Raw genomic sequence first — 15,242 nt, 5'->3', positions numbered from 1 at the left:
CCCTCCACGTCGTCCCATCCGACGCAAGGGCCTCGGCAGTCGCAAGCTGCAACGGCCTCGTCGTGGCCATCGTAGTGGCCATGTGTCCGTCAAGAGGCACGCGAGCCATCCAGTGCAACGGGTGGTTCATCTAGCCGTCCTGTCGCCTAGGCCTGTCCCTGTCTCCCCAAGAGCTGCCCCCGGTTGGTCTTTGCCGATGCATTTAATCTTTGAGGAATATTAAGTGGGTAGACAGGAAAACACAGCTCGTCGAGTTTTTCTTTAATCACCAGAAGCAAATGTTTTCATAAGTTTTAAATTGGAATCATATTGAATTTTATTCTTAGATCTACTATGAAGAAGTTTCACCAGGTCATGTATTCAACCTGAAACAAACAATAATTACAAAGACTAAGATTGAGTCCAAGAATGTTTGTTCTTCTTTTCACTCTAATTGTGCTATTGCTTGAAGATGATACAGGTTTTAATGCAATAGCCTCACCACCATACAACCAGCAGAACTTAGGATGGGGCCCCCAAATTTTCCAGAAAGCAAATCATGCAAGCTAAATGTAAGACCAGCATGAAACATACTATGCATTAGTGGAGCTTTGCTGCAGGTATTTCAAAATTGATTGGGAGAAGGCGGGGAGGGGTCTTTTTAAATTTTCCAAATGCAGAACTACTGGAGACACTATAACAATTTATTACAAAAAAGCGCAGAGTGGTATCACAGATCACAAAGACATTTTTTTTATATATTAAAAATCACAACCAAGAAGATAACAAATATTACTTTGATCTGTTACAATTTATGATGCAACAAAAAGTTTGATATAAAAGAAGGAAAAAGAAGAGTAAAATAAAATCTGATGCAACGTAATCTTAGAAAAACTTTTGCAGTTCTCAAAAAGTAGTAGCTATTGAACAACAAATTTTTGTTTAGGCGTTCACAAAACTCTCACAACAATCTGAGAAAATCAAGGATAAAAAATGAGAGAGGCAAAGTATAGATGGTTTGTGTTACCCATGACTTTCAAAACAAACTTGTAATGCTAGCAAACGTTTCTTTTTCTCTAATTTGATTGTTACTTTTCAAAATTTGCTTCAAATTTGAGAACCTATTTTGTTCAAAATAAAAAAACTTGTTGTTTAACAGTGCTTCTACCCATACAATAAATATGTGGGTACATTTAAACCCAATGTAAGTTTAATAAAACATAAGGAATGACGATCATGTTATCACATATGTTACAACATTGTTACAACCAAAGCAAGCTCCTATCGCAAACACTTAAGTCAAGTCAATTCAAAAAGTTTATGCAAGCCAGAAAATGAGATCTTGTATTGCTCCAAACAGTTTCAAAGGAGTAAAAGTTAAAACTATGAACAACACAAAGTTTTTTTTTGGACTGGTCAAAAAGAATCCAACTGACACACACACATCAAAATGGTTTGACAGTAAGAAGAAGAGTATGAGGAAGAGAAGGAAAAGAGAGGCATCAAAAGACAGTAGTTGGCTCTCTCTTTGAAGGTAGTTTTAAGTGGGAGGTATATTCATAAATAAAATAAATACTGTGAACAATTATAATTAAAACAATAAGTGACTGAACTAGTAACTTTAAGTACAGGAGATTTGTTCCAGTGAGCTACTACTACAAACTCACTTCAGTTCCCTTGAAAAGTAAATGCTGTAATACTAATAACAAAAATACAATATTATTTTGATCTGAGCATTGATCTTAGAAAAGTATAAAACCAGGAACTATCACTGGTACAAAAATAGAAGTGCAGTGTTAATAATTTCTTCGAAATCAATCGGAACAAAAAGCAGAACAGGCAATAAGCTACAATAGAGAGTAGAGAGCAAAGTCTAAGCACAGCTTCACATAGATATAGCACTGCGCCTGACAGCAGCACTCAATAATGGATTTGGATCCGGTTCTTCCGTAATAATATTCACCTTGACCCACTCTCTGTTGGCACTTGATTTCCGCAATGCATCAATGACAGCTTGAACATACAATCCATCTTCAAATGTTGCTGCCTGCGCTACAGGATTCTTAACCCACCCTCGTTTATCTTCAACAGGGAGGAAGGCTTCCCTCAAGGCACAAATCATTTTGAAAAGTCCCTTTATGTAGGGCCTAGGAATCGACTTGGCAGCAGTAGCATTTATGTTTCCACTCCTTTGAAGATCCTCAACATCAACATAAATCACATCTTCTTTCGAGCAGCCGTTCTTCTGTCCATACAAGTCACCTCCCCTGACAACTAAGTTTCCTTGCTGACCACAAACTAAGACTTCTTGGCTGAATGAACCTTGTAAATGGTTGTTCAAAGTGACAGTCACCAAGGTACCACCACTCATCTCCATTTGAAAGCTGCAGAAATCTGGACTGGAGATATGACGGATTCCATTAATGTTAGCAGTGGTCTTTGTGAATGTTCTGACAACACCATGGACTCGGACAGCTTTTTGTTCAGTGAGATATGTGACTAAATCAATGACATGACTTCCAACAAGCGTCAGAATACCTCCACCCATGGTGTCATCACAGTGCCAATCGTAGGTCGAATGCAAAAGGCTTCCCATTTGAACCCGAATGTCACAAACAGTAATTTCACTGTCTTTACCCAGAAAGCCATCACAAATGGATTTTCTCATGTGTACAAAAGCAGGCAAAAACCTCAAACTATGGTTAACAATCGATATAAGTGAAGGATAATACTGACATGCACGCACCATTTTCAAAGCCTCTCCCTGGCAGAGCCCAGCAGGTTTATCACACAAGACATGTTTCCCAATGCCCAATGCCTTCACAGCTATTTGTGAGTGTAAATTTGGGGAGCACATAATGAAAATAAGGTCAACATCTTTTCGCAGAAGCACATCATCTATCTTGTTCGTAAAAAAGGGAATTTCAAGCTCTAAGGCAACTTCCTGGGCGGCAGCTAATGTTCTTCCCCACAAGGCTTCTATCTTGAACCCTTTCTCGCGTAGGAATGGCACCATCACCCTCACAACATTTCCAGTTCCAAACACACCTATTCCAGGCAACATTTTTCAGTCTGGTCACACAAAGCCCAGTAATAATTGCCACAATTATTCAAGCAAACTTGCGCCGTTAAATTTCACTGACATCTTGAACTTCCCTTAAAAACATAAATTATACACGAACACAACTGTTGCACTTAAAATGTGAATCGGTTAAAAGGGTTCTACTAGAAACAGAAAATGAGAGCAAATGGCAAATGGAAAGAAGATTTTTCATACGTTTGTTGTTTTTACACCAACCTAAAAGAGCTGCCACACGCACAACAGTTGAAGCCCCTAACCACAAAACGTTTTTGATTGACAAAAAGGTTCGCCTAAACACGTTAATTTTTGTAAACCAAAAGTCTTTTTTTCATTTTATATTTTGTTGGGGGCTGGACATCTTTCAAGCTTCCAGTTTCAGACCAAGTTTCACTTTGAATCCATTTATTTTGGTTTGCAGCAGTGAGCGGTAATGTTATGCTTTTGCTATTGTTATTGTATGTGTGAAGATTGGCCCGGTACTCGTTTTGTCTTCGGGTAATTTTTGTTCATTTGGTTTATAGTAGTGAGCTCAAGACCGGATACCGCTACTGTAAATTCCTATTCTTAAAACTTCTTGAAACTTTGCCTGCTAACTCCTAGCCATCAAAGAAACTTGTTGCTACAACCTACAACCCTTACCATTCTGTGCTATTGTTTTGAGTTAAAAAATGTGGTTGCAATTTCCTCACTCGTTAACTTCATTCTTTACTCTTATCATCAAGTTTTGTAGTGGTTGACATTATCTGCATCTTGGCCTTGCTTGGAATATCAGTTCATATTTGTTCGTTTACCTGAAGGTAAACTGTCTTCGTAGCTTCATTGTGTGTTCCTTGTTTTGCAGAGTTGTCTTCACCTACAAAATGAAGGATGCCTGTGGAGGAGCATCAGGGGATGATGAGAAAGTTGGTGGAGAAGAGTCAAACAAGCATAATACAGTGACAAACGGTAATAAATCAAATGACTCTGAACAGAATCCTATTTCTGAAGAACATTCAGCAAATGAAACATCTCCAAATAGTAAAGAATCTTGCACTGATAGCAATGCTGAATGTGAGACTATTTCTTCCAAAGAAGAAAAGAATGCTAAGACATTACAAGAAAGTAGAAATTGCCTGCCACCTGTAAGCAAGCATGAATTTCAAAATTGCATCTAATTGTGAACTAAACATTTTACCGTAATATCAAAACTTGGACTTTGTTTTCTTTTTATTCTATCAGCTTGGGAGGCGTTCCAGTAGACTTCAAGGGAAGCAACCAAAACTGACAGAAATTATTACTACAAGTGATGAAGAGGAAAATCTTGAAAGTGAAGAGGACCTTAGTGATAAGGAAATTAAAAGGAAAAAGAAAGGAAGAAATACATTACTCTTACGGCAAAGTAAAGATCAGTCATTGACTCCTGCTAAAAGTTTTGATTCCAAACCTCGTTTAAAAATACCAGCAAAGGAAAGGAAAAGTAAGAAAGACATTGCAGTCAGTAAGCTCCCGAATGAATTCTCAGTAAGTACGCTACACACACAGAGTATAGATTTAAGCCTCATGTTTCTACTTCTACAAATATTTGTGAATGCTTTTTTCCAGTCTGGGTCATTTGTTGTTATCAAATCTGATTTTCACTCCACTACAACCCCTGCTATATGGAAAATAGATGGCAAAGCTCTCCTTCAGAAATATGTCCATTTTGATCAAGATGGACAGATTATGTATAAGAACACCTCAACGGTAAACTCATTAAATTTCCTGTGATGATGCTCATTTGAGTCTTAAATTGCTGTCACCGAAATCATTCAAATTTCAATATCACTTTTCTTCAGTATTCAGGATGGACACTAAGCAATAAGGATCAGTACTATCCTGCTGCTGTTGAGGTCAAATCTCAAAAACGTAATGAAACTATTGTTAAGTTCAAAAGAGAGCTAATAACTGTGTAAGTATGCGGTGAAGTATACAATATTGTTTGATATTGTTTCTTTGACTCTTCTTATCCATATTTATTCATTATTAATTTATTTATTTGCAGAGATGACAGCGATTGACTTTTATAGGGAAAGAATGGTTTGACTGACTGCAATGCCTGATTATTTTGCTTACTAGTATTTGTCCTTAGCAATACCCTTTTAAACATAAGCTTATTTTCCTTTTGGGAGAAAAGGAATGTCATATTCATCCAATGCCTTTATTGACCTTGTACCTTTTCAAGACTGAAGACTGTCTAAGCTACTTAAATATTTACTTTGTAACTATGTTCTAGCAGCTGGGCTCAGAAAAGCTCTCTTTTCTACTTTTGTAAGCAAGCAATCTGGCTTGCTAGGCACTGCGCCTTACAGATCCCATTCCTAATTTATGTGAATCACTGGTCGTGTGGCATTTTAAAGTGATATTTTTCTAGATGTTTGTAAATACCATGTTTTTTTATAAGAAAATAACCTGCATGTGATTTATTCCTTTCTTAATTTTTGAAAATTTCAGTACCTATGTACCTTGGCTTTAATTTTGTGAATTTGGGTCCACAACCTGAAACTTAATTTTCATGACAAACTGCCATTCTTTGTTAATCAAGCTGTATTGCTTACAATTTAGTATGTTCACAATGTATAGTATGCATGCTTCTTTTGGAGTATGTCGGTATCAGCAATTCTCTTGTCTTAGTATTGAATTGATGCTCAAGATAAGAAGGACTCCACTGCTATTGCTGTGATCAATGAATTTAAATAACTGGGACCTATGTAATTTCTCTTTTCTCTTTAGAAATATTTTAATATACGCTTAGTGTCTTTGATGCCAATATTTGATCAAATTGAAGTGTTACACAGTTTATTAGCAGTTATTTCTGTTATAATTGTAATGTTGAAATCTACAACATTTTATCTTATATGTACTAAAATTGATAGTTCACATTTGCTATGATGCATGAGTTACATTTCATACGTGTGTAAGTATATTTGAAATTTAATCGCCCAGCATACATCACTTGCTTTGATACAAGTTGAATATTCGGCTCCTAGTTCCAAAGTCTATCTCTTACAGTAGGGACAGTTGAAGAACATTTTCTTTTATTCAAGCTTGTAATTTTTCCATGAAAGAATTTATAGTGCCATACACACATCAAATAAAAACAATTTTTCAAAAATTAAACTTTTGCAATGCAGTAGAAAGTAATCAAGTCATAGCACACAAAGAGCACATCAATTTCCAATTGGATTAATCCTCTCCAACAGTACCCAGCAGGGGGGAAGGGAAGTCACTGAAAGAAGAAAAACAAGAAACATTAACTTAGAGTGACAACATTTGTTGATGTGTAAAGTTTATGTCTCAACAACTTTCTTTTGCTCAGCTACTTTGCAACAATCGAGAAGGAAAACAATGTGCAACATACTTTCCACAGCAAGTTTTACAAAGGTGGTAAGATTTAAAGGAATTAAAATGTGAATAATGACCTCGAGATGACACAGGAGCTTCAGAGGGGCGAGATGGTCCGCGGGTACAGTCGAGAGTGCCTGGAGAGGACGGCCCGCAGACACGGCCCTCAACGGCACGTGTTCCAGCAGGTGAAGCAGAGGCCACGGCAGGGGGCGGTACCACTGCTGATGCAGAGAGCGGCACACCAGGCACACCTGAAGAGGAGAGCGCACAGGTACAGTACGTACGAAAGCGCACTTTTCAGGAGGCGGAAAGGCCTCGGGCGGAGAGAGAACTCACTGGTGCAGTTGGCAGCCTCGTGGGCCGGGTCCTGGTCCGGGTCCTGGTCCGGGTCCTGGTCCTCTAGATCGACTACCTCTGAGCGCGCCGACGGGCTGCGACTCGGGCGCTCGCTATGTCCACCGGGGGTCGTCCGGGCCATCGCCTTGAGCGGGGACGGCCTTGGCCTGGCTGCCGCTGCTGCCCCGGGTGCCACACTCTTCGCGGGCTCCCGCCCGTCCACCAACACGGTCTCGTCAGACATGACACTGTCGGACCTCTGTCTGTCCAGGCCCTGCGGCAGCTCCATCAAGTCCGCCCGCGCGCTGGGGGCGATAGGCAGGTCGTTTGCGCCGCAGCAGGGGAGGCTGGCGATCATGCTGAAATGGCAACAAAAGCGTGGGTCAAAACATGTGTGCAAATCAATTGATTTCCCAAATAAACGTATAAACCCCATATGAACCTGCTGTTCCTATCGCTCAGGCACCCCGGCTCGTCGGGGGCCTCGTCGCTCAGGGCGCTGCCCACGCGGGCGAGCTGCGACCATGCTGGGCTCGCCTGGCCTACAGCCTCGACGGGGGCCACGGCGCTGGAGCTGGAGCTGGGGGCATCCTCCCTCGCGGGGCCGGCGGGGCCCTGTCGGGCGGTGTTCACGACGCGGCGTCCCCTCTTGAACCCTCGGCCCTTGGTGGACACCAGGATCGGGGATGACGGCGGCGAGGCTTCGTCCTGGTCCTGGTCCTCGTCGATGACGGTCACCGGGTACTTGGCTTGGGGGAGCCCTGGGGAAGCCAGGAAGACATCCATGAGGCTGAACTGGGCCACTGTCCTCCGCGAACCCGCTCTCCAGGACACGATCTCTGGAACAAAACAAGATCAATGATCAATGCGCACCATCCTACATAGGTGAGTCCAACCCAGCAAAAAAGCTACAGTCATGCGAATGGGGCCAAGGCACCCACAGTGATGTGAAAGGCAAATAAGTATTAAGGACAATAGACACGCAAACAATTGAATCAAGTTCATAGTTCATTGCGTTGGCAGTGCATGAAAAAGGATACAGGGCGTCAAGTCCTCACGATGGATCCAGAATGCGCTGTTCTGACGATATCTCACAAAACACTGCTGTAAGCAGAGAAGCACAAATTGATTAGTTTCAAAGCAAAAACACAACAGGTTGGATAGAATGGGATTGCAGGAGGGGGCATGTGTTTTGTGTTGGTGTGGGGAACAAAGGGGATGACCAATCTTCTTCTTTAATAATAATGAGACGACATGCGGGCATGAGGAAACCAGGAAACATGGATTCCGCCCAAACTTCAGTAAAACGATTTATTTTTAAAAAAAGATGAATCAAAGCATCAACCAGTGCAAGTCAAATAAAAATAAAAAAATGTAGAAAGGGGTTTAACGTTTCTTGTCGCCATGTCGCCATAAGTTCTTCCACACCTGCAAAAAGTGGACAGGAGTTATTGTAGATAAAGGCGTTTTACTTGATGACCATTTACGTTCCACTCTGCAAAGTTGTGACTTATATTACTTTACCTCACTGCCTGATCCTAATCTTTTTTAAAACCACCCAGCATGGAGGGAGAGGAGAATCTAAGAAACAGACGTGTCAAAAACACAAACACATCAGAAAAGCAAGACACAACAAGACCAGAAGAATGACACGATTTAGCTGTAGGTCGACGCTCACCTTGGCCGGGCGGAGGGGGAGGCGGTGGTTTCTCACGGGGGCCGAGGGGGTTGCTGTCCATGTGACCCACGTCGTCGGCCTCGTCGTCGGCCTCGTCGTCGGCATCGTCGTCGACATCGTCGGTCGACGGCTCAGAGACTGCTGCCTGCTTCGGGGACGAATCCCCGCGTACACCGCGACCGCCTTCCTCGCCGGGTCTCGCCGTCGCCGTCCCCAAAGGCATCGAAGGCACCGAGGGCTCATGAGGTTGGGCGGGCTGGTCCTGGTCCTCGTTCGCACCCTCGTCCATCAGCAAGGTAGTTTGTGACATGACGCTGTCGAGGCTGGCCCGCCTCTCCAGGCTCTGCCGAAGCACAAATAAATCCTCAAAGGTGGCGGAGGAAATAGAGAGGTCACTGCACGCAAGGCTGGCAGTCATGCTGAGCGGCGAGCTGCAAAGGGACGTGGAAAAATGAGTTTCTAGCACCAACAACACGAGGAACAAAGAGAAAGACACGAACATGCTTGGCCGCAGAGTGCACGCGCGCTTCAGCTCCTCACTGTCAGGGCGCTCGATGGGCGAGGAGTCCCGGACCGGCCGCGGCTGCTCCGCGTGCTCCACCTCGGCGACGCGGGGCCCGCGGGCCGCGCAGCGGCTCTTCGCGGGGCTGGGGCTGCTCACGGAGGAGGCGGAGGCGGGGCTCGGGACCACCTCGTTCTCGCGCCGCCAGGGCCTGGCGCCGCTCGAGCCCAGGATCGGCGAGTACGCTGGCGAGGGCACGTCGGCGCGGCCAGGGTACACCCGCGGGGACCTCGGCAGAGGCCTCGGACGTGGCTCCGGCTCGTCGTCGTCCAGGAACACGACGGGGCACTCCCGCTGAGACACTGCACTCCCGGACGCGAGTCCTGAAAGCAAAAACGAAGACCAATGCAACACGATTCTCCGCGGGCGAGTCCAACCCGACAGAACTAGAAATACGCCATGCTTACAACCCAAGCAGCCGTCAGACCGTCAGAGCAAACCAGCAAGCAAAATCCCAGTGACCTCCACCAAACCGCGCATGCAAAAGGATACAGGATCATAACGATCGTAACGTCCGTAACGCGTTGGTGACGAAGGTGGCAAAGTACTGCAACAGCATAGAAAGGTTACGTTAGAAATGAAAAAGATGCACGTTCCTTGATTGTAGGATCAATAAGTGTCAGTGTACGCACACTTCACAGTGTCGCATCAACAAGTGCCAATCTTGGAGTTAATGATGAAATGGGTTTCGGATGGTGTTCTAACTGCGAACAGGAAATTCACATATCAAAGGGTTGTAAAAATTAGGGTTCATTTATTACAAGCTTGGTACAAATTGACAATGTGTAATTTTTAAATGTTGCGTCTGACAAGAGACTGTAGAAATCATTTATTCCCCATCCAGTATGAGACAAAATTTTTAAAAACCGTGATAGTGACAACCACCCTTAGGAGACACCAACACTCGAAAAATAACCTAACTTTTTCAAAAAAATAACACCTACATTGTTGTGGCTCCGCTACGGTTCAAAAACTGCAAACACTTTCACGGTTTGTGTTGCAGCAAGTCAAGCAACATAACCTCTCGCGTGTGCGGCGCCAAGTCGAATAAAACTTGAGGCGCTGCCTGACACAACAGGGAAACGCGTAGAAAACTAAGCTTACTCTCTGTGCTGCCACACAGGCTCGCCGTGATGGTGATTTCGCAATGAGTATGCTCGGAACTACCTGGGCAAACTTGCCTCTGGGAACACCCACACCGCCGCGACGTTGTAGTCCAAGTCGACAAGAAGGCACCCGTCGATCACTTCCAACCGGTGTTTGCCACTTTCTTCACCACAATATTTATTTCCTTGAAGAGTCACGAATTCCTCCGTATATTAGCTCCACGCCGCCGACGCCGACCGTCAAGGGATTATGTTCGTTGCCGCTGCTGCTGGCTGCTGGCTGGCGCGCGAGTCTCGTCTTGTCAGCGAGCAGCGTCAGCCCCCTCCTCCCTCCCTCCGCCACCCTGCGCCGAAAGGAAACACTGTTTTGTTTTTGTTTGTGTCGCGAGCACGCGCACACTCACACGCGCACGAGGACAGTCATCGCAACGAAGGAGCCACGCTGTTAGAGAGGTTAGAACTAAACTTTAAATGCCTTTCTGCTCGGCAAATGATTCCAGCAGCGAGTATTCCACTGAATTTATCTGCTTGCGTCGTCCGAAATCATATGCAGGGGTGCTCTGTTGTCTGTCTGTTTCAACGGAAAGTGAAGCGTCGTGCAAAGCCGGCACGTTGCGCTTCGGAAAGGTTAGCGCGAACCAATCCGTGTCGCAGAATCGTGTCCTAGGCCGGCGAGTTTGTCACCAATGTAGCCTCGCCGTCTCGCGGTGAAACGCATTTCAATTTGCCTCCGTACCTGGAAGTGCGTTGTCACGCTGTCGGCCGAGTTAGGGCGGCTTGCGGGCGCCAGTGCGACGGCCACGGCTAATGTTTACACTGCCGGTGGGCTGAGTATAAAAGTTTGCTTTCTCGTTTCAGATGGGCGACGCAGTGGCTCGAGGCGTCATGTGGACGTCCTCGGCGGCCTCGGGGAGACACACCTGCCTGGTGTGCCCGTTGACGTTCGCCACGGCCCGCGAGTCCGTCATGCACATGAGGGCCGTGCACCTCCACCCGCAGCCCTTCCGCTGCATGGCGTGCGGGCAGCGCTTCGGCCGCCACCACGAGCTCACGGCGCACATCGCCGGGCACGACCGGGAGGGCCTCGGGGACGACGGCGCCGAGCAGGACGACGCCGTCAAGCAGGAGGGCGTCAAGCAGGACGACGCCGTCAAGCAGGAGGGCGCCAAGCAGGAGGACGCCGTCAAGCAGGAGGGCGTCAAGCAGGACGACGCCGTCAAGCAGGAGGGCGTCAAGCAGGACGACGCCGTCAAGCACGGCAGCGCCAAGCAGGAGGGCCTCAAGCACGTCGGTGCCAAGCACGTCGGCGCCAAGGAGGACGCCGTCAAGCACGGCAGCATCAAGCCCGGCAGCGTCAAGCGGGACGCCGTCAAGCAGGACGCCGTCAAGCAGGACGCCGTCAAGCAGGATGCCGTCAAGCAGGACGCCGTCAAGCAGAATGCCGTCAAGCAGGACGCCGTCAAGCAGGACGCCGTCAAGCAGGACGACATCGCACGTGATGGCGATACCCATGCCGCCGTTCAAGTGAGAGCATTTTTATTTGAAGTCTTACGTATTTATCGGCGTATAAAACGACCTTTTTTTACCTTATTTTGGACCTTCCGCACTCGTCTTATAGGCCGTGTCGTCTTGTATGCCGACAAATACGGGTAGTTTGTTGCTGGGCAGAACCGCGAGAAAGGGCCCTTTCCCATGGCATAACTCTGGGAGGTGAGGGAGGGGGGACGGGGGTGTATTGGGCCCTGCCTTGCTGTGCTCGCGCCTCGCGCCGTGTCAGGTTCGCGGCCGTGCCGTCGTCCCCCCCCCCCCTTATGATGAAACATTGCTTACGTTCGCGTGGCTCGCATTACAGTGCAACATTGTCCGTCTCTTTCCGCAGGGCTCGCAGGGCTTGCCACCACCGCGCCGAGGCCAGGGACGCCCGGGACGCCCTCAACGAGGCGCACCTGCTAGTCGCTGCCGCAGAGGAAGTCCTCCGGATCGTGGGCCCCTCAAGGAGGAGGTCCCAGAACGCGGCACGGTGCCTGCCCGCGCTGGGCGGCGCAGTTCGCGAAGCAGCCGTCGGGACGGAGCCCCACCTCCCCTCAGCCCACCGATTGGCCCACAGGAGAGTCTTCTTCCAAGCGGTGATGATGCAGTAAGACCATCTGAAAATGGTCTCGCCTCTAACATCGCAGGTTCAGGCCCAAGCGAGGATCAGCAGCATGGTCAACTTGGAAAATTCCAAAAGCGCCGAGGAAACACCGGCCGCCGGGGCAGTCGGTCCAAGTCTATGCAGCCGCTCCGGTCTCCGAGCAGTGAGGACACCATCGAGGGCGGTTCGTCGGTTCAGCCTCGGGGTACCGTCCTGGCCAGTCCACCGGCGAAGCCTCAGGATCTCGTCCATACTGCTACTCCAGCTCCCCTCCCGGACCTCGTCCAGCAGACTGTCACTCCAGCGCCCCTTCCGGACCCACCCCAACAGACCAGCACGCCAGCGCCCCTTCCGGACCCGGTCACACTGACTAAGTCTTCGGCGCGCGACAGCAGCCAACAGCAAGGAAGCTCGCGGGGACGCGGCCCAGGTCATGCCCGCGTGGGGAGCAGATCCCGGTCCCGGCAGAAACGTCCATCGGGGAGCAGCGAGGACATCGCCGAGGATGGTCCGTCGGCGCAGCCTCAGAACGACCTCGAGACAAGTCCAACGGCGCAACTGCAGAGCATCTACGAGAATAGACCATCGGTAAAGCCTCTTGACCCCAAACAGCAGGCCAGTTTTTCAGCACTGTTACAGGACCTCTCCCAACCAGCTGGCCCTTTGGTGCACAGTGACGACCAACATCAGAGAGGCACTCGGGGTCGTGGCAGAGGCCGAGGCCGTGGCCGCGGCCGAGCTCTCGGTCGGGGCCGAAGCCATGGACTGGTGGACCGTGGCGAAAGGATGCTGGAGGCCAACACCGTTCAAACCCAGGACACGTCGCCACTGCCGTCCTTGACGCCGCGGAAGAGGCAGGCGGACAATGCCCTCTCGGAGAGCATGGTCAAGCGCCGCGGCCCGCTGCCCCCGCCAAGGCCCCCGCCCTCCACTGGTGTCTCGGCCACCAGCGAGATGGCCGTCGATGTCGTCCAGCAGGCCTTGCCCCTGGCTGATCCAAGTCCTTCCCCTCCGCTTTTGAACTTCGCTGGTCCTACAAGTCTTCCGCCTCCGCTCCAGGACTTCTTAGAGCCGCGAAATCCTTCGCCCCCGCTTCTGGACTTCGCAGGGCTGGTTAGTCGTAGGCCGCCGAGCCCTTCTCCGTCAAGCCCTTCGCTGCCAAGCCCTTCGCCGTCAAGCCCTTCGCCGTCAAGCCCTTCGCCGTCAAGCCCTTCGCCGCCAAGCCCCTCGCCGCCAAGCCCTTCGCCGTCAAGCCCTTCGCCGCCAAGCCCTTCGCCGTCAAGCCCTTCGCCGTCAAGCCCTTCACCGCAGCACCAGGATCCCGACTTTAGTCCTTCGGTGTTCAACGGTGAGCGACCAAGAAGCATTCCAGGTCCACGCCTTGGACGTCCGCGTGGCCGAGGACGGGGCCGCGGGGGCCGCGGACGGGGCCGAGGGCGTGGTCAGGGACCGGGCCGCTCAGTTAGGCCGCCGTCCAGCTCCTCGGATACTTCGCCGCCCCTCTCCGATGCCTTCGCCATGAGCGGGATCGTCGGCGAGCCCGCCACCACCCTGCAAGCGCCCCGCCGTGGCGGAATAGCGAAGCTAGCGAAGCAGGCCGACACTGTCGGCCCACCAAAGGCTGCCGTACTGTCCCCTCTGAAGACGGCAGCTACGTGGGACGAGACGACGGACAACATCCCCTCGAAGCAGGACGGAGAGTCCACGCTGCCGCCGTTCGAGCCAGACGCGAAGCAGCCGAGGAAGACCAGGAGTTCGACGGGCGTGGCCTGCACTGTGGCCCCCGCCCAGGCCAGGAGCAGCGCGCCCAGGGGCCGTGGCGGCCGTGGCGGCGCCGTGGCCAAGACCAGGGTGCCGAGGCGCCTCTCCGTGCCCAACAAGCCGCTCCCTCTACACGCCCTGCTGGAGCTGCTGACGAAGGACGACGCCAAGCCTCGGAATCTGTTTCTGACGCCGAAGCGAAGAAGCAAGAGCGTGGGGCCTCGCCTGGGGCGCAGCACCAAGCGCTTCACCTGCGACGTTTGTGGGAAGGGATACTCCCAGGAGGAGTCTCTTCAGTACCACAAAGCCTACCACAAATAAATGCCTGAGACGATTTTACATTCTCCTACATTCACTTTTGTTTTTAACGTTCCGTTTTCATTTTTAGTGATTGTCGTGTAATCTTGAAAGTATATATTTTGTTTTAAGAGATTGCCACATTATCCTTGAAATGTAAGGGTTTTGCTTGTATTTAATTTTTATGCAAGGTCCTGAGGGAAAAAATGATTCAAAACTGTTGAGAAGAAACACAATTACATCTGTTGTGAATTTAATTTAGGAACTTATCCGCACAGAGGATAAGCAATTACAATGCAGTGATAAAAAGCTCTAGCACTGTTAGTTTTGCAAGTTTCTTTTTATGTGAAAGTTACATATTCATTTTGAGTGCTAAATTTTGTCTTTGTTTGCGAAGTGTGACTTGAGTGCCTTCAGTTTAGTTCTCTTGCCTGATTTGAAATACAAATACCTTAATCATAAGCATAAAAAATGTGTCTTTTTTTTTGTTTTCTTAAACTCGTTTTCTTCAAAATCATAACCAGCTTTTATTCTGGGATGGCACAACAAATTTAGCAGCAAGGTGACTGCGCATCGAGAAGGGCCGAGGCCGAGGGCCTGCGGCGCCAGCACGCCGCACGGGGCCAGGCTGGGCCAGGCACGCCCAGGCACGCCCAGGCACGCCCACAGAGCGTCCTCACTGTTTTCCAGTCACCTTGGTTGGGCCTCAGCCGAGCAGTGGAGTGTGAGGTGCGTCACGTTGGCACGGCTGGGCCGGGTAGGGCGGCCGTGGCATACGATCATATGTGGTCTAGCCCTTAATGGTAATGGTCGCAGCTGCAGCGTGCCGAGTGGGTTGCCTATGCTCGACTTTGCGGGCGTTCTAGGTGGGCCGCAGAAGGAAGTCCCGTTCTGCTGCCGCGCGTTTGACACCGCGACGTTCGGCACTCAGGCCGGAGGCGCGA

At 49.1% G+C, this 15,242-nt stretch overlaps 4 protein-coding genes across 8 annotated transcripts; 2 read left to right on the top strand and 2 right to left on the bottom strand.

Annotated features, from left to right (window-relative positions):
- Nucleotides 1-662: 662 nt before the first annotated feature.
- On the bottom strand, nt 663-3,259 carry LOC117650324 (glucose-fructose oxidoreductase domain-containing protein 1). The gene has a single exon (XM_034393675.1). The coding sequence runs from the start codon at nt 3,041-3,043 to the stop codon at nt 1,865-1,867; it is 1,179 nt and encodes a 392-aa protein (XP_034249566.1). The 5' UTR covers nt 3,044-3,259; the 3' UTR covers nt 663-1,864.
- Nucleotides 3,260-3,326: 67 nt separating this feature from the next.
- LOC117650328 lies at nt 3,327-6,026 on the top strand. Of its 3 annotated transcripts, none has more exons than XM_034393687.1 (6): nt 3,327-3,345; nt 3,903-4,182; nt 4,280-4,561; nt 4,643-4,783; nt 4,876-4,988; nt 5,082-6,026. In XM_034393687.1, exons 2-6 carry the CDS (start codon nt 3,922-3,924, stop codon nt 5,095-5,097), a joined length of 813 nt encoding a protein of 270 aa, XP_034249578.1. In that variant the 5' UTR covers nt 3,327-3,345; nt 3,903-3,921; the 3' UTR covers nt 5,098-6,026. The 3 variants fall into 3 exon arrangements, with proteins under 3 accessions (XP_034249578.1, XP_034249576.1, XP_034249577.1); XM_034393685.1 differs by lacking the exon at nt 3,327-3,345 and adding an exon at nt 3,464-3,556; XM_034393686.1 differs by lacking the exon at nt 3,327-3,345 and adding an exon at nt 3,531-3,611.
- LOC117650327 lies at nt 5,859-10,128 on the bottom strand. 2 transcript variants are annotated; one of them, XM_034393684.1, is made up of 10 exons: nt 10,105-10,128; nt 9,633-9,704; nt 9,408-9,547; nt 8,939-9,323; nt 8,439-8,869; nt 8,285-8,341; nt 7,203-8,188; nt 6,761-7,119; nt 6,499-6,675; nt 5,859-6,305 (listed from the first exon to the last, which is right to left on the bottom strand). In XM_034393684.1, exons 7-10 carry the CDS (start codon nt 7,544-7,546, stop codon nt 6,247-6,249), a joined length of 939 nt encoding a protein of 312 aa, XP_034249575.1. In that variant the 5' UTR covers nt 7,547-8,188; nt 8,285-8,341; nt 8,439-8,869; nt 8,939-9,323; nt 9,408-9,547; nt 9,633-9,704; nt 10,105-10,128; the 3' UTR covers nt 5,859-6,246. The 2 variants fall into 2 exon arrangements, with proteins under 2 accessions (XP_034249575.1, XP_034249574.1); XM_034393683.1 differs by having other exon boundaries at nt 8,939-9,547.
- Nucleotides 10,129-10,194: 66 nt separating this feature from the next.
- Nucleotides 10,195-14,583, top strand: LOC117650309 (serine/arginine repetitive matrix protein 1-like). 2 transcript variants are annotated; one of them, XM_034393636.1, is made up of 3 exons: nt 10,195-10,559; nt 10,965-11,630; nt 11,986-14,583. In XM_034393636.1, the coding sequence occupies exons 2-3, from the start codon at nt 10,965-10,967 to the stop codon at nt 14,320-14,322; spliced, it is 3,003 nt and encodes a 1,000-aa protein (XP_034249527.1). In that variant the 5' UTR covers nt 10,195-10,559; the 3' UTR covers nt 14,323-14,583. The 2 variants fall into 2 exon arrangements, with proteins under 2 accessions (XP_034249527.1, XP_034249526.1); XM_034393635.1 differs by lacking the exon at nt 10,195-10,559 and adding an exon at nt 10,601-10,733.
- Nucleotides 14,584-15,242: the final 659 nt, after the last annotated feature.

This window comes from Thrips palmi, unplaced genomic scaffold (genome assembly GCF_012932325.1).
Source record: "Thrips palmi isolate BJ-2018 unplaced genomic scaffold, TpBJ-2018v1 HiC_scaffold_5, whole genome shotgun sequence".
Lineage (NCBI taxonomy): Eukaryota > Metazoa > Arthropoda > Insecta > Thysanoptera > Thripidae > Thrips > Thrips palmi.
Note: the sequence above shows the minus strand (reverse complement) of the source record. Positions and strands in the feature narration are given on the sequence as shown.

What these genes read in the sequence shown, in the direction of transcription:
- LOC117650324 (XM_034393675.1), bottom strand. Translation starts at nt 3,043, where the DNA reads ATGTTGCCTGGAATAGGTGTGTTTGGAACTGGAAATGTTGTGAGGGTG.
- LOC117650328 (XM_034393685.1), top strand. Translation starts at nt 3,492, where the DNA reads ATGTTATGCTTTTGCTATTGTTATTGTATGTGTGAAGATTGGCCCGGT. An exon ending in GGTACTCGTTTTGTCTTCGG is followed by an intron (nt 3,557 to 3,902) that starts GTAATTTTTGTT and finishes CTTGTTTTGCAG; the next exon opens with AGTTGTCTTCACCTACAAAA. An exon ending in TGTATAAGAACACCTCAACG is followed by an intron (nt 4,784 to 4,875) that starts GTAAACTCATTA and finishes ACTTTTCTTCAG; the next exon opens with TATTCAGGATGGACACTAAG.
- LOC117650327 (XM_034393683.1), bottom strand. Translation starts at nt 7,546, where the DNA reads ATGGATGTCTTCCTGGCTTCCCCAGGGCTCCCCCAAGCCAAGTACCCG. An exon ending in CTGAGCGATAGGAACAGCAG is followed by an intron (nt 7,120 to 7,202) that starts GTTCATATGGGG and finishes TTGCCATTTCAG; the next exon opens with CATGATCGCCAGCCTCCCCT. An exon ending in CGAGGCTGCCAACTGCACCA is followed by an intron (nt 6,676 to 6,760) that starts GTGAGTTCTCTC and finishes TCTCCTCTTCAG; the next exon opens with GTGTGCCTGGTGTGCCGCTC.
- LOC117650309 (XM_034393636.1), top strand. Translation starts at nt 10,965, where the DNA reads ATGGGCGACGCAGTGGCTCGAGGCGTCATGTGGACGTCCTCGGCGGCC. An exon ending in ATACCCATGCCGCCGTTCAA is followed by an intron (nt 11,631 to 11,985) that starts GTGAGAGCATTT and finishes CTCTTTCCGCAG; the next exon opens with GGCTCGCAGGGCTTGCCACC.